This window comes from Strigops habroptila, chromosome 12, assembly GCF_004027225.2.
Source record: "Strigops habroptila isolate Jane chromosome 12, bStrHab1.2.pri, whole genome shotgun sequence".
Lineage (NCBI taxonomy): Eukaryota > Metazoa > Chordata > Aves > Psittaciformes > Psittacidae > Strigops > Strigops habroptila.
Genome location: NC_044288.2, coordinates 8,661,588 through 8,683,837, shown reverse-complemented (window position 1 = coordinate 8,683,837; position 22,250 = coordinate 8,661,588). Strand labels below are relative to the sequence as shown.

General features: G+C 49.6%; 2 protein-coding genes across 7 annotated transcripts in view; one reads left to right on the top strand and one right to left on the bottom strand.

Moving 5' to 3' along the window:
* Positions 1–1,958: 1,958 nt before the first annotated feature.
* SOWAHA (sosondowah ankyrin repeat domain family member A) lies at positions 1,959–5,126 on the top strand. The gene has a single exon (XM_030504665.1). It carries the CDS (start codon positions 1,997–1,999, stop codon positions 3,338–3,340), a length of 1,344 nt encoding a protein of 447 aa, XP_030360525.1. The 5' UTR covers positions 1,959–1,996; the 3' UTR covers positions 3,341–5,126.
* A 6,513-nt stretch (positions 5,127–11,639) lies between these two features.
* Positions 11,640–22,250, bottom strand: part of SHROOM1 (shroom family member 1) — a 28,492-nt gene continuing 17,881 nt past the window's right edge. For 4 of the 6 annotated variants that reach the window (XM_030504660.1, XM_030504658.1, XM_030504659.1 and 1 more), the window contains 6 exons: positions 19,126–21,972; positions 18,301–18,359; positions 16,665–17,246; positions 16,152–16,305; positions 14,706–14,978; positions 11,640–13,102 (listed from right to left, as the gene is read on the bottom strand). In XM_030504660.1, the coding sequence (XP_030360520.1) occupies positions 12,848–13,102; positions 14,706–14,978; positions 16,152–16,305; positions 16,665–17,246; positions 18,301–18,359; positions 19,126–21,867 (4,065 nt within the window). In that variant the 5' untranslated portion in view covers positions 21,868–21,972 and the 3' untranslated portion in view covers positions 11,640–12,847. The remainder of the gene's footprint in view (positions 13,103–14,705; positions 14,979–16,151; positions 16,306–16,664; positions 17,247–18,300; positions 18,360–19,125; positions 21,973–22,250) is intronic. The other 2 variants (XM_030504663.1, XM_030504664.1) reach the window with 2 other exon arrangements.

Sequence of the window (22,250 nt, the reverse complement as noted above, 5' to 3'; positions counted from 1 at the left end):
GAGATTTTCTTATGCCTGCAATGGATTCCAGTAAGGAAAAGAAATCAACAGTGAAAGCAAAGCATAGCAATTAGTGTTTGGATGCTTGGCATTAGCTCTCTACAGCAGGCCAGGCAGAACCGTGGTGATGCCACGAGTGAGAAGGCGTTGCTGGTACAGAACACCCGCCACCAGCGGGTGCCTGAGCAGAGGGTGAGGCTGCTGCTTATGCATGCCAAAAGGCAGTAATAAAAGGTGTAGAAATACATAGAAATACTGAATTGCTACACACAGCATGAAGATTACACACTATTATGTGAAAGAACATTACAGCAGCGAAGTGATTTTGAAGAACTGGCTCAGCACCAGGTTGTTAGCAAGAGATAAAATGGCTTTTCAGAGGTTTGCACGAAGATGGAGAGAGAAGGGGAAGGGCAGCCAAAGGAACGCTCTGAGCAGTGCGTGGGAAGAGGCTCTTCCACCACTAGTACGAGGTGTGAGGAGGCAGAAGGGAGGTCAGCATCAACGGGGAGGGAGATGCACTGCGTGGGGATTGATGCACCTCCAATTGCCTTCAAAATGGAGATTGAGCACAGGCTGATGCTGCATTTTATTCAAGTTCTAAGACAGTGAAACTGAAAATGAATCTATTATCTGGTTTCTTACCCACCCTTGTATAGACAGCTACTTTTATCTGTCTTCATACCACGCTGATGTTCATTCTGCACTCAGTCTCTCTCGCTGTTTTCCTAGACAAGCTGTTCAGCCACTCAGGAATCAATGCAGTGATCTCAGCTGCAACACTCTGTGTAGGAGAGCACAAGTTTGCAGGCTGAACGTCATCCCCCCGAGAGGTCCCCAGCCCCACTCCCCCGCCTGGGGAAAGGCGTTTGTCTGGGATTTCTTTTTATTCCCTGTAGAACAGAGAACAATAATCATGTTGAATGCTTAAGCAGAAGTAGTTGATATGGCAGCAGAGACAGCTTCTCTCTTTGTAACAGCGAAGCTCACTCTTCTCCAGGTGTACACGAATAGATGCAGGTATGTTGTAAAGATTTAATCTTCTATGTAGATACACATATGTACATTGTAGATGCAATATAGGTAATAAATATATAGGTAAATATAGGTAATAGAATTGCAGCTCCCACAGAACACAGTAACAAGGGATGGGACAAGAGGAAACGGCCTCAAGCTGAACCAGGGGAGGTTTAGATGGAGACGAGGAACAATTCCTTCCCCAAAGGGTGCTCAGGCATTGGAACAGGCTGCCCAGGGCAGTGCTGGAGCCACTGTCCCTGCAAGTGTTCACACACCATGTAGACGAGGCCCTCAGTGCCATGGGTTAGTGGTGGCCTTGGCAGTGCTGGGAATGGTTGGACTTGATGAGCTTAAAGGTCTTTTCCAACTTGGTTGATCCTGTGATTCTATAAGAGGCTTCTCAGAGAACGGACACCTGACTTCGCAGTGATTTCTACCTAAACCTGTACCACTTATTTGCTACTGAAATAAACGAAACAATCTCTTTAGGAAGCCGTCGGAGGAGGAGTAAATCAATGAAGCGTTTGCCGCTGCCTGCGGAGGCTCCGAGCGCGGATTTAATGGTGCTTTGACCGACGGGTCCCCCCCGCTCTCTGAGGGAGACCCGAACGCGGCGGGACCGGGTCGGGCCGGTGCGCTCCCGCCTCCCCGCCCCGCGGGGCAGGTGCCTGTGGCGGTGCTCGCCCCGGGCGCGTCCCTCCCCGCAGCGCAGCACCGCCCCGCGGGTGGAGCCCGGCGCCGGTGCCGCTCCGCGCCCTCAGGGAGGCGGCGGCGCGGGCAGGGCCGGGCGGGGCGGGGCGGTCCGATCGCATCACCTCCGCGGGAGCGGCCGCAGGGGACGCGCTCGCTGCCGCCGCCGCAGGTGCCTCCTGCTGCGGATCGCGGCCAGCCCCGAGGCCGGGCTCGCTCCGGGGCTCCCCGCGCTGCGCTGCGGGGCGGCGGCTCCGGCTCCATCACCACCACCTGTGGCGCCGGGATGGCGGAGCTCGACCTCAGCGCGGCGGCCGTGCTGGGCTTCCTGCGGGAGCGCGGCGGACGGGTGCGCAACACCGAGCTGGTGAGCGCCTTCCGGCCGCTGCTGGATGCCGGCGGGGACTCGGCGGCGCGGCGGGAGCGGTTCAAGGCGGCGGTGAACGCCGTGGCCGTGGTGAAGGAGCGCGACGGCGCCAAGTTCGTCGTTCTGCGGCGGGAGCTGCGCCACGACCCGCCGCCGGGGGCCGCGCTGGCGCCGGGGGGCGATGGCGGCGGCCCCGACCCCAGCCCCGACCCCGTCCCCAGCGGGCGGCTGTCGCCGGCGCCCCCCGAGGAGCTGCCGGGGCCGCGGGCCGTGTCCGAGCTGCGGGGTCTCTTCCAGGGCGGCGGTGGCGGGGTGCCGCTGCCCGGCGGCGCGGCGGGGGCCCGGCGGGAGCCGCTCCCCAAGCCCTGCATGCTGCCGGTGCGCTGCGTGCCGGCCCCCGCCGCCGCCGCTGCCGCCGCGCCGGGGCTGCCGGAGGAGCTGGGGTCCCCCCTGTCACCCCCGGAGGTGGAGACCGGGTCCCGCTCCCCTTACCTGCGGCGGGCGACCAAGAACCACCGGGCCAGCGAGGAGACGTCGGCGGTGCCCCTGGAACAGGCCGAGCACCAGTGGCTGGTGATGGCGGCGGACGGGCAGTGGACGCAGCAGCTCCACGGGCTGCTGCTGGGCGATGCCAGCTTGGCGGACAGGAGAGACTTCATCTCGGGCTTCACCGCCCTGCACTGGGCCGCCAAGAACGGCAACTGCGACATGGTGACAAACATCATCAGAGCGGCCGAGAAGGGGGGAACCCGTGTCAATGTGGATGCCAGGTCACACGGCGGCTACACAGCCCTTCACCTGGCTGCCATCCACGGCCAGGAGAAGATCATCACCATGCTGGTCTACAGCTACCATGCCAAGACTGACCTGAGGGACTACAGCGGGAAGAAGCCGCACCAGTACTTAAAGGAAGGGGCCTCCTCTGTGGTCAGGCGCTTGCTGGGGGACCCCAGCCTTCCCCACAGCACAGAGCCCTCCATGCCCATCAAGAAGACCACAAAGCTTGCGGCTTCCATCTTGAGCTCAACAAGCACTTTCCTGGGGGTGATATCCGATGACATGGCTTTCTACGATCTCACCAAAGGTTTGAGGAAGCCTTCATCTTTAAACAAGCTCCTGGCTGCCACTACGGGCCCGAGGAGGAAGCCAAAGACCAGAGGGAGCTTCCCTTCATACTCCTCACTCTCTGAGGTGATGGAGGAGGAGGAAGAGGAGGTTGTTGTGAAGCGCAGACCTGTTTCTGAGCTGTTCTTTAGCCACTAGCCTCTGCCTTCTTCGGATGCAAATTGTTTAATAATGTGACCAGGGTCTCGATTTCCTCTCCCAGAAGCAGCTTGGATTTCTTCTCTCCTGTCTGTCTTTTTGGATGTTGGACTAAACCAGTGATAGGGGCCCCAGAGGCCACGGGCTGAAACCCAACTCACAGCCACTGGTGGAGAGGTAGCTGCCCTGGGAGCACTGCAGATGCTGCGTGTGCCATCCTGATGTGTCGGGAGAGACTGCAAACTTTATACTTCATGGTTGAAAAACTAAACCTCTATGTGTGTAGACAGGTTAAAATGCTTAACGTACAGCCTTCTTGATCTGTGCTCCTTGGCTGGAGAGCAAAAGTAAGGTAAAGGATTGCGTATTTTACACTGTGAACAGCAAGCTGGTAGCTGGCTACTTGAACATGGCTTGTTACACAGGCTTAAATTCTTAGAGGAAAGATGCATAGTTTTCTATGATGTTTCTGACTATTTTGGTAACAGAAGAGGAATATTTCTATTTAAAAACAAATTGTGTACTTTTTCAAAGCAAAGTTTCTCACTATCACAAATGCTAACGTAACGATCTCCGTTGTTGACTAATGTGTTTTATTAGATGAACTACTTTACAAAAATAAACCCCACCATCAGCACCATGACCTGTCTACCTCAGTCTGGAAGCAAGGTTAGCATTGTAATTGTGGCTTTTCCTCTTCCTGAAAGACTTTGTGACCAGCTGGTACTAACCACGTCTTTGATGATACTGTGAATGCTGAAACTTGACTAGAGTTCGGTCACTTAATCTGAATAAAAACCTTGTTGATAGTGAAAAACTGAACTGAAAACTGGGAATTGGATCCTGCAGTTTCTGAGTAGCCAACTGGGAACAAAGGCTCCTATGTCTGATTCTTTTTATTTAAAGCTTGGCCTTTGATTCTGACCTACTTACAATAAATGTTTATAAAATTTGGGCTTTATGTTAGGTGTTTCATGACGGAATGTCTGCATGACCTCTTAAAGCAGTGTTTATCTCAGCAGCATGAATCATGGACCTAAAACTAACTCTTCTTTTATATTAGAAACAGAATTGTTCTATGTGTAGAACTCCGTGTAGGTCCCCAAAGCATGCTAACTGCAGGTTAACTAATACATGGCAGTGAGGTGGTTACTTTTTTAATTGCTATTTGGTTAAAGGCAATGCAGAGGGGCAGAGCTAAGAACAGAAGCTGCCCAACTCCTGGGGCCAGCATGCCAAACCATCCCCTTTTCCCTAAAAATGTATCTGAAACCCCTGTATATTTCAGAGGTGATGAAGGGGATGGTGGTACTGCACTTGCTTTGCTTTTCAGCCCCATGGGGTGTTCCAGTTTCCATACTGAAACACTTGTTTGCATGCTTTGCCTCTCTTTCCAAGCCAGTGACTTCAGGAATGTTTGTTTTTTCAGCCTTGAATTAAGCCTCGTACTTCTAATAGGCTTTAATTGGCTTCTCTCAAATGCTCCTACAGCAAGGAATGCTGTAGGGCTGTGCTGAGGGGAGGCGCTGCCCTCTTTCACTTTGAAACGATCCCCTGAAGTCCCTGGAGTGGGTGACATCGGAGCCTGTGACGTTGGTTGGGAGCGCACCCATGGCTGCAGAGGGGCTGCCCCGCCTGCTCCCGCGGGAGCCTGGGTTCCACCGCACCGCTCTGCTGCTGTGTCGAACTGCTTGAGCTGCCAAGTGAACGCTGGTGCTCCAGCACCTCCTGACTGCTATATCTGGAGTAGGGTTTAAAGAGAAAATAAAATCCTATTTGCTCCATAGCTGTCGCTGTGACCAGTGCCCAGCGTGCTCATTTGAAACCTGGATTTGCGCTGCAGTGTCAGCTCACACACTTCCAGGGGAAAAAGAGGTCTTTCCAAGTTTGCTGGCATTAAACACCTTTTTTCCCCCTGTATTTTCTGAAACCACAGCCGTGTGTGTGCGTTCGTGCTGCCTCTGAGGCACCAGCAGGACTGGTAAAAGCATTGTGTTTCTGCAAGAACTGGAAACACTCTCCAGTTTGACTCAGCCTTATGGGGAAGTCTGTTCAGTAGTTGTGGCTCTGAGCCTGGTACCTGTTCAAATAGCTGAAATTTTAGTGCTAATTCTGAGTAAAACCTACCCGAGTCAGAGGTGAGGTTCAAGGATGGAGTGTTTCCTGGTTAAAAAACAACCAACCCACCTGTAAAGCATGGCTGTGACTTCACCATACGGAAATGAGGGAGAAGGCTGTGTTGCTCCTGTATTGTGCCAAAGGAAAGGCAAGAAATCACAGCCAAGATAAGACTTTGTTGCAACAGGCATCATCAAGGAAATTCTGTGCTACTCCTTCCTGGGAGGCATGGAAGAGATGAGGTGTTGTGACAGAGAGGTGTCCAGCAGCACGAGCCTTGTCCTGCAGCATTCCCGGGCAGTGCTCGGGGGCCTGGCCGGAAGGTTGCAACACTGAGGTGTGGAGCTGGCAAGGTCGGTGCTGCGATGGGGTGCGCCCGGCTCTGCCAGCAGGGTTGTGCAGTGACTCAGCTCATGCCTCCTCCTTGCTGAGCAGACTGAGGATAAGAGAGTGTTTAGGCAGGCAGCGATGAGCGTACCTCGTGCTGTACAACCTCAGGGGCAAACAAATACTGAGAGGTACAGAGAACACACTGCTGCAATCTCAGAAAACACACATGGCCTTTGGTTAGAGGTAGAACCAGTCCCTGGGCTCTCTGGGTTTGGGTTCCTATGCTGCCATTTATGCTACGAAAGGGACACTGAAGGATGATCATGGGAGCGTTTTACTGGCAGAGACTAAGGCTGCGACTGTTGATGAATCCCTCAGTTTGGTGGATCCTCATTAATTTCCCTGCGTCAAGCCCAGATCTGGCTGGACACAGGAGGATTTTCACGTGCATGAATGAGCTGTGCTTTCACAAGCACCAGAGCTGAGAGGAGGACTGCAGCTCCCAGCCACGCTGGCCCGGGGCAGGGGCTGTGCCACAGCATGTGCCACAGCCAGGCAAGCAGCCTTCTGAACCTCTGGCACAGGCCAGAGCTGGAACTTGCCTTCTGTGTCATCGCAGCTGGTTGCAAGAAAGGGAAAAACCCCAAATCCTCCACTCCTGCCCTGTGGACATGGCTTACATGGTGGGGGAAGGCTGGGAGCTGCAGATGGAAGCTGCAGATAAGGCACAGGCCAGAACTCAGGAGCTTGGGGCTCAGAACAAGGGGGAATGGCTTTAACCTGCCAGAGGGGAGATTGAGATGAGCTCTGAGGCAGAAGCTCTTCCCTGTGAGGGTGCTGAGGCGCTGGCACAGGGTGCCCAGAGAAGCTGTGGCTGCCCCATCCCTGGCAGTGTTCAAGGCCAGGTTGGACACAGGGGCTTGGAGCAACCTGCTCTAGTGGAAGGTGTCCCTGCCCGTGGCAGGGGTTGGAACTGGAGGAGCTTTAAGGCCCCTTCCAACCCAAACCATTCCAAGATTCTATGATTTTACTTGGTTACTAGCCTGCCTACTTGCCTGCTATAAAATATAATTACTTTGGTCACTTCTTTAAAGCACACAATTAGTACTGATATTTCACATCGAAATCAGGATGGTGTTTCAGACCTGTAGGCAGCACCAGCAGCATCTGCAAGCTGTGAATGCTGCACACTCAGGGGAGTGCCTGCACAAACAAAACTGGCACAGATTGTAGCTCAGCAGTGTCAGAAATCAGCAAAGCTAATGTTTAATGTTTGTCTGACCCTGGCTCAGGCCTTGCTAAAGATAACTTGGCTCATCCATTCCTCGGCACCGTTTGTTCTGAGGGATATCAGCTCAGAAACGTGTGCTGAGGGGGGCTGCAAACAAGCTTCAAGCCACAGTTCTACACAAAGGGATAGACTTTGTCCTCCTGGCTGCGGCTGCTGGAGCAGCATGAGGTGGTGCACTCATGGGCAGGCTCAAACAGATGTCTTGGACATCTCCATTCCCTTGTGAGTGCCACACAGAAACCCCTGCTCTATGAAAGCCCCAGGACACACCACTCCTGCACTGCCATGGAGTCCTTTACAAGCTTCTGGCTTCATCACAAAACCAAGGTGCAGCAGAAGAGCCACTGAGTAACTCCATCAGACCCATGGGAGTTCCAGCCACCAGCTGAAGGTAGAGGAGGCCTTTCGAGAGTCTCCTAATTCCCCATTGCTTGTCCCTTCTCCTGGTCCGCACATTTCCACTGTGACCTACATTCCTTGGATGCATTTGCCTCCTGATTTGCATGTTAATCTGAATAAAATGGCAACGTGGCAGCTTTTGAGTGATTTGGACTAATGTGGGACCCCCCAGATTCAGAGGTTGTTAACAGGGACTTGGCCAGCACATAGCATGGGCATCAACAATGCGGTGGGTGGTTGTTGGAGGGGTAGAACGGGGGCAGAGCAGGTCAACAGATCAAAAGCTCTGCATTGTAATGAGGAACATTCATTTTCTAACCCAGTTCCAAGGTTTAGTTCACTAATTTGTAAGAGAAAGCAAATGATTGATCCCATCTCACCCCTGCACCACGTGTGCAACCCCGAATGAAGCATCACCAGTGGCTGGGTACCTACCGGTCCTTTCGGTGTGAACTGCCAGGGAAGTGCCATCAGGAGACACTTTCTCATGGTGCTGTGGCTGCCTGCAGCAAGAGTGTCCTTGTCAGATAACCTAGAGCAGTTCAGAAAAGGCATTTAGAGAGAAAAACTGCTCTACCCCACTCATTCCACTGACCAACACCGTTAGACCTGCAGGGATTTCTAGAACAGAGCAGCTGTAGAAGCACATGGTGCAGCCCCATCACAAGCAGCCTGGTCCTACTGACTGCCCTGAAAGGGACAATAAAAGTGATAGATCCACACAGTGATAGATAGCGCACCACAAAGCATTTTGGGGTAAATTTGTATCAACAAACACTTCTGGTAGCAATGCAGCTCATACAGACAAGGGAAAGATTGTTTCTCTGTGCAGAACTCGCACTGTTCCTCAAGTGGCACAAAGTATAGCAGCAAAACAGATCTTCTGGATAATCCATCTACCCAGGCCAGGGCTGGGACAGGATTAACTGCAGCAGCTCTGCCAGTAACACCCCCTGAGCCAACCCCAGCCTTGGTGACTGCTCTGCAACCACACGGGACACGCAGCCAGAGCTGCACCCAACCAACCGCTGCCCTTTCAGCTCAGTACGTAGTTGTTATTTTTAATTACAGTGATGAAAAAAAGCTCTGAAATTAAACCAACGATCTGCCTCTGAGCCCAGGCAAAACAGACCCCTACTGGTAATATCAGCGCAGCTTCAGTTTGTCTTCTTGCCTTTCTGTGAAGGAAAAATTCTAGATGTGCACAACAAAAGCGATGCTGACAGTGCGCAGCTTCCCTTTCCTAGGTAGGAGTTCTGCTCTGTGTTGCCTCAGGTAGAGAGTTACACTGGTGAGATCATAGACTGGTTTGTGTTGGAAGGGACCTTAAAGCTCATCCAGCTCCAACCCCCTGCCACGGGCAGGGACACCTTCCACTAGAGCAGGTTGCTCCAAGCCCCTGTGTCCAACCTGGCCTTGAACACTGCCAGGGATGGGGCAGCCACAGCCTCCCAGGACAAGGTGCACCAATCCGGTCACAATGACAAAGCACCGTGGTACACACAGACCTCCTCGTGGTGTTTTGTGTTGCATTTCCTCCCACCACCCTCCTGCGGTACCTTCCCTCTTTGCAGCAAAGCACGACAGCTCTGCCCTGGGCTCAGGGCTCACTCCTCCCCACGCAGCCGCCTGTCCATCCGCTCTGCACTCAGCTGTACACTTCTGCCCATTAGTGAGAATTGCTCAGACTTCTCTTTGGTGATGTTCTTGTTCATGTGTCATGGGCTGAAGGCCATTAGAAAGACCTCTGGCTGTTCCTGCACATCCTATCCTCTAAATCAAGACTATCAGTTCAGCCCATATTTTCTCTCCATGGATTTATCTATGAGGTGACTCAGCTCCGAGGCTCATGTGGTATTTTAGAGTCACTCTGATAACCTTTAATGCCTCTTCATTCAGCAGTGAAATTCATGTGCTGCTTCTTTTCGGTTTCCTTTTGTGAAACCCAGGGGTTGTATGATTCCTAGAGCCTGATGATTCTTCAGTGCCCACGTGGGCTCCCCAGGCACAGATCTGCTCTGCAGTGCTGCCCACAGTTTATTTTTAAAGTTTGATTCAGACGGTTGCCATGAATCCCCAAAGCAGCGAGAACATCTTTCCACTTATTACATGCAGCTCTCTCAGCCACCGGATAGAGCTTTTGCAGAGTACATTTACATTAACTCCTCCATTCCTTCCTTAGCTCCACATGAGAAGTCCCACAGGATAACGCCCCAGTGAAGGAAACGAGGCTGGGGTTTAATAAAAAGTGATTAAAATCCTTCAATTTAGTGCCTGAGGCTGAAAGAGCAGCTCCTGATCCAGCAGCGACTCCCACACATTGCAGCGGGTGTTAAATCAGATTCTAAATGAGCTGCCGTGTCCAAAATCCCTGCAATCAGTGCCAAGGCACTGCCAGACATGATGTGCTGCCCACTTCTCCTGACCCACACCAGTAACCCTTGCTCATCTCCCTGGCTCGAGGCAATAAAAGGTGTCTTTTAACCCTGCAGCCAGACCCATGGGCTTTTGCTTAGCAGAGCATAAGCTTCTGGAGCTCCTTCCTCCACCCTGCTGGTGCGTGGATGGCCACGAGTTACAGAGACTGTTCCTGGAGTCCCAGCAGCCTCCCCACTGGTACCCCATGGGGGAGACCCAGGCTCTTGCGTTTTGCCTCCTTCACCTTCCTCCTGCTGCTCGCACTACTCTGCATCCTGCTGGGTGTAGCTGTAATTAATGCACAGAGAGCGCTCCCGCAGGTCTCTGGTAGCAGTCCTCTCGTGGTGGTGGGGTTACATTACCTTCTGCCTGGGGTGATAAGAGGGCATTAGGCTTACAGGCTGCAAGAGGAGGAAGCGTTCCACTGCCTGAGGCTGGGCAGCGCCGGGGGTTTCCTGCCTGCTCTCCCAGAGCTCAGGTACCAGGAGCTCCCTCATTCCTTACATTCCCCCAACACACACACCTGACTTTCCTGAAGTAGCAGCTCAGCAGGTCTCAGCACTGGTGAAATGCCAAGGCCTTGGAAGCCAACAGCTTTCCAGGGCTCTGGGCAGCAGCTGGGAAGCTGTGGCTGCCCCATCCCTGGCAGTGTTCAAGGCCAGGTTGGACACAGGGGCTTGGAGCAACCTGCTCTAGCGGAAGGTGTCCCTGCCCGTGGCAGGGGGTTGGAGCTGGAGGAGCTTTAAGGTCCCTTCAACCCAAACAATTCAAGACTTCTCCCCTGATCAGAAAGCAGATTCAAGCCCACCTCTAAGAACAATGTCTCTTCCTCATTCTCCTGCAGGTAACAGCTGTAATTTTGAGCAACCCAAGAGCCTTTCACCAGTCCCAGAGATAGCCAGGGCTGCTCCCCACCATTCATCTGGGATCAGATTATGGTTTAACCTGATTTAATTAAGATTTAATCTGAGTAATCAGATTTAATGATGATTTAATCCGAGTAATGAATTTGACTTGCATTTGCACATCAGACTGTGATTTTAAAAGCCCACATCTCAGCATGTCAGTGTGCCAGGAAATGCTGCACAGGACTTAGGTCCAGTGGGAACTACCACCATTACCTTGGGCTCAGCCCTGCTAGCACATTGGTAACAAATGATCAGTATCAGAACCAAGACCCACCTGACAATCCAGACCCACTGGTGCTTTGGGAAGCAAGCTGCTGCTGTCAGCAAAGAGGTTTACTGATACTTGGTGCACATCATAACACTGTTGACAGCAAGTCCTCGCAGCTTTACTCAGGGTACTCTCTTGTTTCTCTTGAAATGAGAGCCGGGCTCTAGACATGAGTCCTTCTGCATAAACATGCAAACTGAGAACAGAACAATGCTTCCTTGTTGGAGTGTGGGCAGCACCTGATGATCCTCTCCTTTATTCCTTTATTTTGAAGACAAATAGCAGCTGACAACCTGGGAGCCTGACAAGCTGTTTGTGTTTTATTGCCCTGGTGTGTAACTCCCAGGCCACATCTGGATGTGCTCATGGGCAGGTGCAGCACACTGTGCTCTCCTCCAGCAGGCAGAGCATTGGCAAGTTATCCTTAACAAACATTGCTCGTGCAGAACACACACACTGGTCTCCTTCTTGTACATTGTCATTTCTTGATCAGCTCATTCAAGTTGCCCAGTGGGTAAGCTCAGATGAAGAATGTGAGCCGAGGTAAAATGAACACAAACGATCCGATTAAACTTAACATCAATTCCCCATTCCAGGTGTTTATTGAAAGCTCTCCCAAAGGAGAAGGTGCCTCAGGAACAGGACAGCTTCTCTCAGTGGTCATTCCACGCCACTGGTAAAACATTTCTTGGTAAAGCCTAACATCATGGAACAATGAACATCTCTTCTGTCTGTGGGAGAAGCCCGAGTTCGATTAGTAGCCGCCTTATTCATGGTCTCGGTATGTAGCTCAGACACAATAATCCCCTCACTGAATACTTAGAAACAAACAAAAAAACCACACTCAGATTTTAAATACAGCAACATCACTGGTTTGACTCAACACACAACATTAGTTTAAAAGATTTTTGCCAAGGGATTTATATAAAGCTTCACTGAAACAGAATAATCTCCTCCACCCGTCCCACCTACCTCACAGCAGCAGCTTTCCCACGTTCAGCACTTCTTGTTCATGCTGACGATTGAAAACTACCTAAAACCAAACCCCTGAAGGTGCTGCTTGAAAAATAAACACTTTGAAAGCATAAGAGGACTTGGCAAATGGCTATGCAGGACTAACTTCAGAGTTTATCACTCCCCAAAGTGCTCATTTAAGCTGGTTTCAACACTGAGCGGCTCTTTTTGATGTCCATGAGGACCACTCCTAAGACTGAACAGCCTACCAGGGTTACACAGCGCCAGGAAAGACTCATGGATGGCAGCTGCCAGGAAAGGAAATAATTATTTTCTTCCATTACAGTGTATTTTCACTGTGTCATACATATAAACAGTAGAAATGAGCGCAGGAGTTTCACTGAAATGGTCCATAACATTCCCCATGGCTTCGTGCCTTCCCCAATCCAAATCGGAACACCCACAGCATTTTTCATTTCACTCAACCCACCCACAGCGGGAAAACATTTGTACCGTTCTTTTATTGGGATTATGTCAATCTGGAAACAGATGGACAGACAACAAAAAGGGGAAATACACACCAAGTTAATAGGAGCAAACATCCTATCGGTCATTTCCAATGCGACACGCTCCATGCTGCTGGCAGTTGGCCTGTCCAAGGGGAAGGCGCATCCAGTGCGTGCCCAGAGCATCCCCGCAGCATCTAAACACTTGTCAGCACCACAGCACTACCAGGATTGCAAGAGTTCACCCAGCCCAGCCTGTGGGATTGCAGGGGAAGGTCACAAAGGGTGGTACAGCGGGTGGGCTGGTGGCGGGCGCTACAGTCGGATGCTTTTCTCAAGACTTTCTAATTGTTCTTCAAAAAACTTAATCTGCTCTTCGAGGTCCTTCTGCTCAATGAGCAAAGAGGTCTTGTCCTGAACAAAGCACCGGTAGTCCTGGAGCTGCTGGGCACTCAGGTATTTGGCAAGGATGCCAGAGACCACCCTCTCCCTGCGGTCCAGGTTCTCTTTCAGGTCTTTTGCATCTTCCCGCTGTCTAGACAAGAGCTTGTGCCGTTCGTGGAGCGATTGCTGACAGAACGAAAGAACAAAGCAGCACACTGTGAAAACTCATCATTCCTGGCAGACTCTAGATCTTCATTTGGAAGCCACAGTCAATTTAATTTAATTACTTCCTCTTGTGGGTTTTGTGTTCCACATGAGCTTTTGCTCGATTGAATTACTCATTCTTGTGGCTTGTAAGGTAAAGACACCCAGTGAAGCCCATCAGGGCTCACTTCCTCCATGCTGCCCCCAGGAGAAAAATCAATATATTTAACATTCTGGTAATTTTAAAGTATCCATCTTCATTCAATTAGAAGCTCTTTAAGACACATACCTTTGTATTTTGTGTGTGGCCACAGTGGCAATGTCACATTAAAAAGACAGCTTCTATTAAAACTTCTATTAAAAGGTACATATTGCAGATGGTAACTGTTCATCAAAGGCTTCTTTTTAACAAACCCACCAGAATCAAGCCTTGCCTGGTCTACAGGATTTTAACACTTGTACATTTTAGGTAATTCTCTTCCAGCTGTGATGATTTTCACAGGGGGAGCACTGCTGGGAAATGTCCAGTTTCAGGACAGTGGCCAGCAGAGAGCAGCGGTCACCAGTGGCACCCTAAAAACAGAGCCTAAGATCCAGACTGCTGGTTGTGCTGACACTGGGGCAAAGGCAGCGACTGGGAGGTGGTTGTGAAGATGCTGGCACATAACCAAGTCTTCGTTATGTTATTCAAATGCTTGAATATTTTAATGCATTTACTATGAAGAGCATAAACATAACACTAAAGAAGCACCAACCACAAAGCCAAAGTCAGTGTGAAATACAGCTCAAAGTTATTCCTGTTATTGTGACTGACATTCTGGAGTGGGCTGATCCTGATCTCCACGTCACACTGCATGGCAGGACCCTTTTAGTGCTGTTCTGCATGTGAACTATGACAAACCTCTAGAGCTACAGGTTGGCAGCAGCACAGCTCAAGGAAATCCCAGTTTTTCCAACTCTGCACTTTTTGAGTTTCCACATGAGAGAGAACAGCAGGTATTGTATGGATAAAAGCATGTCTAAAAGCAAAAAGGACAGCAGGACAGCATCATTCCTGGGATAGACTTGGCTTGACTTCTCTAGCAAAAAGGAGACTTCTCAGACTTGAAAGGATTTCCTGGTGACATGAGACAATTCCTGATTTTCCAGCAAAACTGGCTAGCTGAGTTAAACTGCAGGGAATTTTATCTCAGGTTACGACCACATCTTCCTGCTCACTATGGTTAACACAAGCCCATTAAGTGAAACAAATTCAAAGGCAGCAATTACCACATTGAAATCACCAGGGGAAAAACCCCAAACAGCAAACTGCTCTCTGAAGCCCAGGCTTGGAGCTGCCCCCAGGGTTCAAAGGCCACCCCTGGCTCGGACCATCTCCTTGTGTGGCACTAACACTGCCAGGAGAATGGCTGGTGTCATGTATAATTCAATTTCATGTATAATTTAATCTCATGTATAAGAGCAGCTGGGATTCACGTGTAACTTACAACTTCTGTTTAGAGCTGTCAGACAATGAGGCGAGCTCAGCCGCACCTGGACAGGAGTGACCCAAACAAACTAACCCCCCTGCTCGCTTGTCACTCACCTTCTCCTCAGCATCCGTATTGCCATTGATCCTCCTCATGGCGTTCTGGACGCGGGCCAGGCGGCTGGACAAGCAGAGCAGGAGGCTCACCACCTTCTCCAGGTCTCCGATGAACATCATGTAGCGCTCAAACTCGTTGTGCCTGCAGACGTCCCGCACCAGGGCCTCCAGCTCCGCGCCTCGCATGGCGCACGCCCGGGCTTCGGAGAGGACGAGCTCCCTTTCCCCACACAGGGTCTGCAGCTTGGACCGGAGCCTGGCCATGAGTTCCAGCTGCAAAGGGAAAAAGATAATCCCAGAAAGCTGTTATTGCCAAAGAGGATCCAGATCGTTTCTAGGGAATGGATTTTCTTCACATCGTCTTTGGCAGATTTTTGACTTTTAAAATGATCCTAAGCTCTAGGAAAGGAGAAAAAATGAGTATTTTTCTAAGCTGTCCTTAATTGTCAAACTCTGAAAAGCAAATCACTGGTAATCACCTTAACTGGTGATATAATCCCTAGCTCAGAGAGCTTCCCATCAGCCAGAAGTCAGCTGCAATAAGGATTACAACGTGGTTACACACATTTATGCTCCAAGACATGAGCATCGAGTCACAGCTCTATTACCAAGGTTTACAAGGACTGGAATTTCACTTATAATATGCACAAAGTCAGTTCCTGGGGTGATTCAAGCAAGTTGCAGTGCCTGGGTAGTGAAGCAAGAGGAGGAGGCTGTTTGATAGGGAAATGCTGATACGGAAAAAGGCCCCAAGACAGGAGCAGGAGAGGAATCCCAGCAGCTATTTTGGAAATGAGCCAATGCCACCATGAGCAGGAGCAGCAATTAGACAGTGGGTGATGAGGAATATCACCACAGGCACAGCAGGAGGAGTTTCAGGAAGGCAGATCGTCATTACCTGAGGTGGACCATGGCCAGGTTTCCACAGGGGAAAAAAACCCATCTCATTCTTCAAAGCTACAGATTGCCCTTCCAAGCTGCCATAGTTCTATCCTACTCCTTACGTACTGTATGAAATAAGAACTGCCAGTTCTCTCAGAGTAAAAAACATTTCTTATTCAGGCTGCCAGTTGTAATGAATTTTAAAGGTTTTGAGACCAGATTTGAGTGTTAAATTGAGATTCAGGTGCTGCACAGGAGCTGGCCTTGCAGGGAAAGGTATAACCCACCCTACGTGCTTGTTCCAGGTACAACCCATTCCCAATGACCTGCTTAAGAGAAGTATGTGGTGAAGGGATCTGAATCAAACCAGGATTTAAACACCACCAATATGCTAATTTACCAGGGCTTCACCTAGTGGCAAAAATGGATTCAAAGTTATCTGTGAAACATTATTATTGGGATAAAAATCAGGAATAAAAATATCCACAGTGAAATATATGACATAAATAACAACTTATTTGTCATGGTGAATAAACAGGGTTCCTCTGATGGTCATGTACATACTTTCTTAGACATGATGTCATCCAGGTCATTTGTGCTGTCTCTGCCCCTGCCCAGGACTTGGCTCCCCTCAGAGGCAGGATCTTCACTCCTTTGCTTGGCATCGTGTTCAGGTTCAGAACATTCTGCTGGTGCATCTCTGCTACTTCTCCTGCTACTGGAACAGAAAATAAATACCCATGGCAAGCACTTCAGAGTTTAGTTCTGAAACACTGTGTATCATGGTTTTACCCATCCTGACTGAGAATCACCCCCTCTCAGCAGCCATTTCTCTAATTTTCGAAAAGACTTAGAGCAAAAGATTTGCTGTCTCTATTTGTCACAGTCCCTTGTAATAAGGTATCATTGAACCACATTTCTTCTGTCATATACCCATAGCCTCAGATGTTTCTTGATATGTAAATCATTTGCTAATGAAACCAAAATAAAACAATATGCTCAGGTCACCTTACTACTAGTACACGTGATACTCATACAGTAAAGTAGCTTAAAATACTAGATCATTTGTGTACTTACTCATTCTCCTCCACGTGCTGTATGTCTCCCTTTTTCCTGTGTGATTTATCCAGCATGGAAATGTTAACAGGAAACAGACCCTCCATCAGGTCTAAAGTAGTTCTTCTATCAGGGTGAGGCATGAGAATATCCACTAGAGAACTGTCTTTGGCAATGATGTCCATGGCAAGTTCTTCGTATCGCTGGTCTTCAGGAGACTGCAGCCTCCTTTTGGGCACACTTGTTTCTCTCTCGGGGTGAGCATCACTTTGGCCGTTGTGCACAGATGTCTCCTTTGCAATGAAACCTTTGGCTGTATTCCTGTCTCCGTGGTGGGGCTGAGCTAACACTGTGTGGCAGCACATTACCGGCTCTGGAGAAGCTGCAGGCTGCTGTTCCAGACACTTTGTTAAAGCATTGCTGCTCAGAGATTCAGTGCTGCATTCCTCCTCTGCTTGAGCATCTTCCCTGCTTCTGCTCCCTGGGATGGGAATAGAGGCTTCAGGAGTCAGCTCCTTGGTACCCTGACAACACGCACGTCCGCTTATGTCATTGTCTTTATGTTCATAATTCTCACATCCACCTTTCTCAGGATCATGGCAACTAGAAGAAAGAAACACTTCCTTTTGAGACACTTCCTCTACCACAGATATTTTGCAGACTGTTCAAGCAGCTACAGGTAATTGTCATCTCTTTCCAGCTTCCTCTTAAATTCAGATTCCAGAACACCTATTCATTTTTCTTGCAAAAAAAGCAAACATGGGAAATGCCCCACACTGTTTGAATCCCCATTTTCTAATCATGTCCAACATACATGTTTTCTGAAATAAACCCGTGGTAAAAAGCACCAGCTCTGTCCCAAAGATGAGAATCTAAATTACTTACTAATGAAACCGGTTCTGGGTTTCTCATCTTTTCATTACTTAGTACATATTATAGAGCTATGATCAAACGTGTTTTGATGTTACTGTTCTGTCCAGAACTTCCAGTTACATCCATGCTGTCCTGTTGAGCCTCTTGGCTAAATTGGGAAATTTAAGGTAAAACTCAAAATCTTACTAAACATACAACCATTTTTCCAAGATAATCAAGCCTCCAGAAACCACTGGCATCTTTCTGAGTAACTGAAATGGTGGAATTTCTATTACTACACAAGTGTTGGCATCACTGCCTTGTTGAGATGTTTTTCTTTCCTGATGCTCAAAGCAGCAAGGCAAACACGGAGAGTTAACACACACACCGAGTGAGCTGTGTGTAAACAGCACGGTGCTTTTTGCCCTTTGAAACACTCCCACCAAGCCCCTGCCACACTCCACTCTGATCACACAGGTTTTCCAGCCTGGGCACGTTGTGCTGTTGCAGATGCTGTTTGTGCCAGAGCTCAGATGAGGGAGCTGCAACCTCAGGCGTGTGAAGGCGAGCGGCTGCCGCAGGGAGCCGGCTCAGGTACTCGCTGCCTCTTCCACCTCGCTCCACACAGCAGAAATGATTGGAAAGACTGCCCCAAAGTGAAACAAATAGTGTAGCAGATAAGCATGCCCATTTGGGCCGTGCAGGATCCCAAGACCCAAGGACAGCAGCAGACAACCACGGCTGCTGTTGGAGTTCATGTGTCTCGGACATGGGCTCAACCCAGGCAGAGCCTTCACAGCCTTACCTGGAGGTGCCAAGATTGCTCTCACAGCGCCGGGATGGTGCCACTAGTCCATGAGTGTCCTGAAAACAAAAACAGCACACTGGGACAACCAGCATCTCCACACTAGGCAGCGGCTCCAGTTCACTCCCATGTTTGTCATCCCCAGAACAGAAGCCAACACTAGATTTCTGAGTAGGTTCACCAAGGTTTTGTGCTTGTTTGTACGGAGCTTTCTTGGTTTTTGTTGTGCCTATCTGGTTTTATTAATGAAATTGCTATTATGCTCTCCCCAGGTAGCATCCATCTTTTTTACCCAGAAAACCAAAGAACATCTGGCAACAAAATATATTCTCTATTCCCGTAACAATTCAGAAAGTAGGCAGCACTGGGGTTAGTTTGTCAGCCTCTTCAGTTGGCTAATTTTAGTAATCTATTAGATTATTTTCTGACCCTTTATCTTCTTTATTCTCCTTGACACAACATTGACAGCTGCTGTCCTTCAAATTCAGGAGCCAAACCAGTTAGTCATTAATAAAAATCTCTATATAAAAGCCTTTTCTGGGACACTGTTCTAATGAAGTTGCTGTAGTTACACCAGTGACCGCTGAAACACAACCAGCATCACCCCACACACAGCACATGTTCTCTGCACATGTGCCAAATGCGAGACCCCATGCACACCTTGTCCCCTCCAAGGGACACGTGGTGCATCTCCCCTGCCTTCACCTCTGCACTTACTCATTCATGATGTTCAGCAGCTTTTCATATGAGTAGTCCCACAGCTCTCTAAACCAGGTAAATAATCCTAAGTTACTCTCAAACAATAATGACTAACATCTGTCTCACCTGTGTGGAAGGAGGAGTGGATTTCGATCTCTCCCAAGCTCTCCCGGGTGGATCACCCTCCTGCAGGAGGCTCTCAGCCAATGCACACTTGCTGGGGTGGTCCCTGTCCGCTTCGTTGGGTGGTGGGTCGTGCTTTGAGGTGTCTGTACCAGCAGTGCTGGGATCGTACCTGCTGCTCATGCTCAGCGGGGGAACAAAAGCCAAAGGAGGAACAACATCCGGTGATTTCTCTTTAGGGAAAACTTGGCAGAAAACCTCATCGTTCTGCATCTTCCTGCTCCCGTTGGGATTGGAAGTCTTGCCAGGAGGCCATTTGGGATGTGATGGCCTCTTCTCCAGGGGTGGCTTATGCAGCGGGAGGTGCTGTGAACTACCTGGTCTCTGGTTGATCTTCCGTTCCATGTACTGGATAAGTGCAGTATGCTGGATCTGTTTCAGCTCTGTCCTGGAGATACTTGAACTGGAAAGTGCCCTCCCTCTGCTCTCCAGAGTCTTTCTCCTCGCTGCCCCTGTACCTTGCTCAGTGATTTCATCCCTGACTTGACTCCATGACACTTCCTTCTCTGCCAGCTGATTGAGTTTCTCAGGTTCAGAATAACACAGGTTCTTCTGCTCTTCGGTTACCCTTTTTCTTCCCCCCATTCGACCTGTTTGTGGCTTCTTAATTTCTTCATCTCCACTGAAACAGTCCAAGGATTCTAGATGAGAAGGGGAACAAGGAACAGGCTTAGCATCCTCACTAGCACTGGATAACGAGAAGGACCTAAGGTATTCAACTGATGGCCTTTTAGTGGGTTTATGCCTCATTCTAACTGGCAAACTCATCTGCAAGTCTTTTCTTTTAAAGGAGGTTTCTCTCAGAACCTTCTTCTGAGCCACTTTAAGTTTCTCTCTATAGTCATTCTTGAAACTCTCATCCATGCGAATGAGATCTTCAGTCTCAAGCAGATCATCAGCACTGCACTGATGGTGCTGGTGGTTGGTGCTTCGAGGCTGATTGCTTTCCCTTTGCAGCTCTGGACACCGTGTTGAGTGGCTGCTTGGTGGAGATTCCTTCGGTGAGCTCCTCGAGTCCCCTTGACATTGGGAGAGCTTGTTGTGGTTCAGGATATCAGTGGTTTTCCCCCCAGATAGATAGTAGAGGATGGGAGTTGTCTGTCTGGTTATTTGTTCACCAGCAAGATCATCCCGAGGCTGCCTCAAGAGCTGCTTTTGAAATTCAGGCTGGCATTTCTGAACGGGAGGTTCCTCTTGTTCCAGACATGTGCTAAGGTCAGGACTGCTGGTTTTGGCCGCTTTTTCTTTCTTAGCTTCATGTAAAAAATGAGCTGTGGACTCTTCCTTTGGTCTGATAAAAGGCATTTGGCCAGTATTACCAGGGCATTGCCTATCTCCCCGATCCCACTCCTCACAGCACGGAGGCTCCGCTTCGGCAGGACTGTAGCTGCAGGACAGTGCTGACCTCTGCATTTTGGCTTGCTCATTCAGGAGTAGTTCCCTGACATCATTCCCAAATTTTCCTTCAGAGTCACTGCATTGACTTTTGTCTGTACAGCCATTCAGCTTCCTGGAAGCATTCTCCTTATATCTGAAGTCACAACTGCCCTCAAACCCACCTTGATCCACATCTGAACGCAGCTCGGTGCGGAGCGGGCACGGAGGGCAGGGCACGGATCCTCTTCCTTGGCCGGGCTCTGGCACTGAGCTCTGCACGTCTCCTCTGAGAGCTGGCTGACGTACACTGCAGGGACACTGTTTGTCTTCTTGTGTATCATTAACAGTGTTAGGGTGGGTATGCACTGGGTGATAGGACTTGGAGCTCTTCTCTTCAGGAGCTGCATAAGCATGAACTGAATTGTAAGCAGAAAGTATTTTGGGGATATTGGCCACAGAGTCAGTCTTTAAATATTCCTGAAAAATGAATGAAGAAGGTCTGCTGAAAACGTGTGGATTGCTTCTCTTCACAGGCTGTTGGGATGGGTTCCTATCTCCATTTTCCTCCATCTTTGACCCCTGAATTTTGGACACAGATACCTCATTTGCAGAATCAGAGGAAAGGCCCTTGTTTTCCAGAGTGTTTTCCCTAGCAGCCACTGTATCTTGCTCTGCAACTTCATCCCTGTGCCAGCCCCGTGGTACATCCCTATCCACCAGCTGATTGTCCTGCACGCGAGGAGCTGGCTGCACACTACAGTCACTGTGACTTCCAGAGCTGTGTCTTCCTCTTGAGTTTTCCAGGTGTCTGGTGACTTTATAGCTATCGAGTCGCATGGGAGGAGAAGGTGGAGGTGCTGCCAGAGGAGGAGGCGCCTGCTGTGATGTCCCTCGGGAAGGAGTGCTTCCACAGCGCCCAGCGAGACTGCTGCTGTGAGAGTTATGGCTGCTCAGGTCTGGTGCTGTGCAGGGATGCAGGCACCCAAGGTCAGAGTTTGCTGCACTGAGATTATAAATACCTCTTACATACTCTGAGTCCATGTATGGTACCTGCTCTGGAGGCCAACAGCAGTTTTCACCATAGCACGATGGGCTGGGATATTCTGGAGCATTTGATCCCCCTGAGAAAGAGCTGTAAGCAGAGTCCACTCTTCCAGGGAGCTGCAGGAGATGCTCTACACTGCCAACCAACTTCACTGGTGGAAGACCATTGCTGCTTTCAGGAGAGATCAGAGGCTCCACCAGCTCTCCAGCTCTGCCACCCTGCCTCCGAGTCCATCTTTCTATCTCATTCCCAGATGAAGTCATGTTGTAGCATCTCTACAAACCAACGTCTGATTAAATATCCACGACTGAGTTGTTGGAAAAGCACATTTTTCTCTGCATTCACATTCCAGTAATATCTAAAGGATCCTAAAAAGAAAGAAAAACATGTGAAAAACTGAGTGGGAGGATTCTAATTGCACCTGCGGAGATCAGACATTGAGCATCGCACACATGGTCCAGATGAGAGCTTGGAAATAGTATTTAGGGTAGCTAGCAGTCAATTTGTGGCTTCAGTAATTACCAGGGTCTTGGAATGATCGTTTCCTCTATCACAAATGGAGCAACCAAGTCTTTAATGACAAGAGTTCTCCAGACCTTTATTAAGTCTAAGACTATACATACAATTGGAAGATGCCCTCTCATTA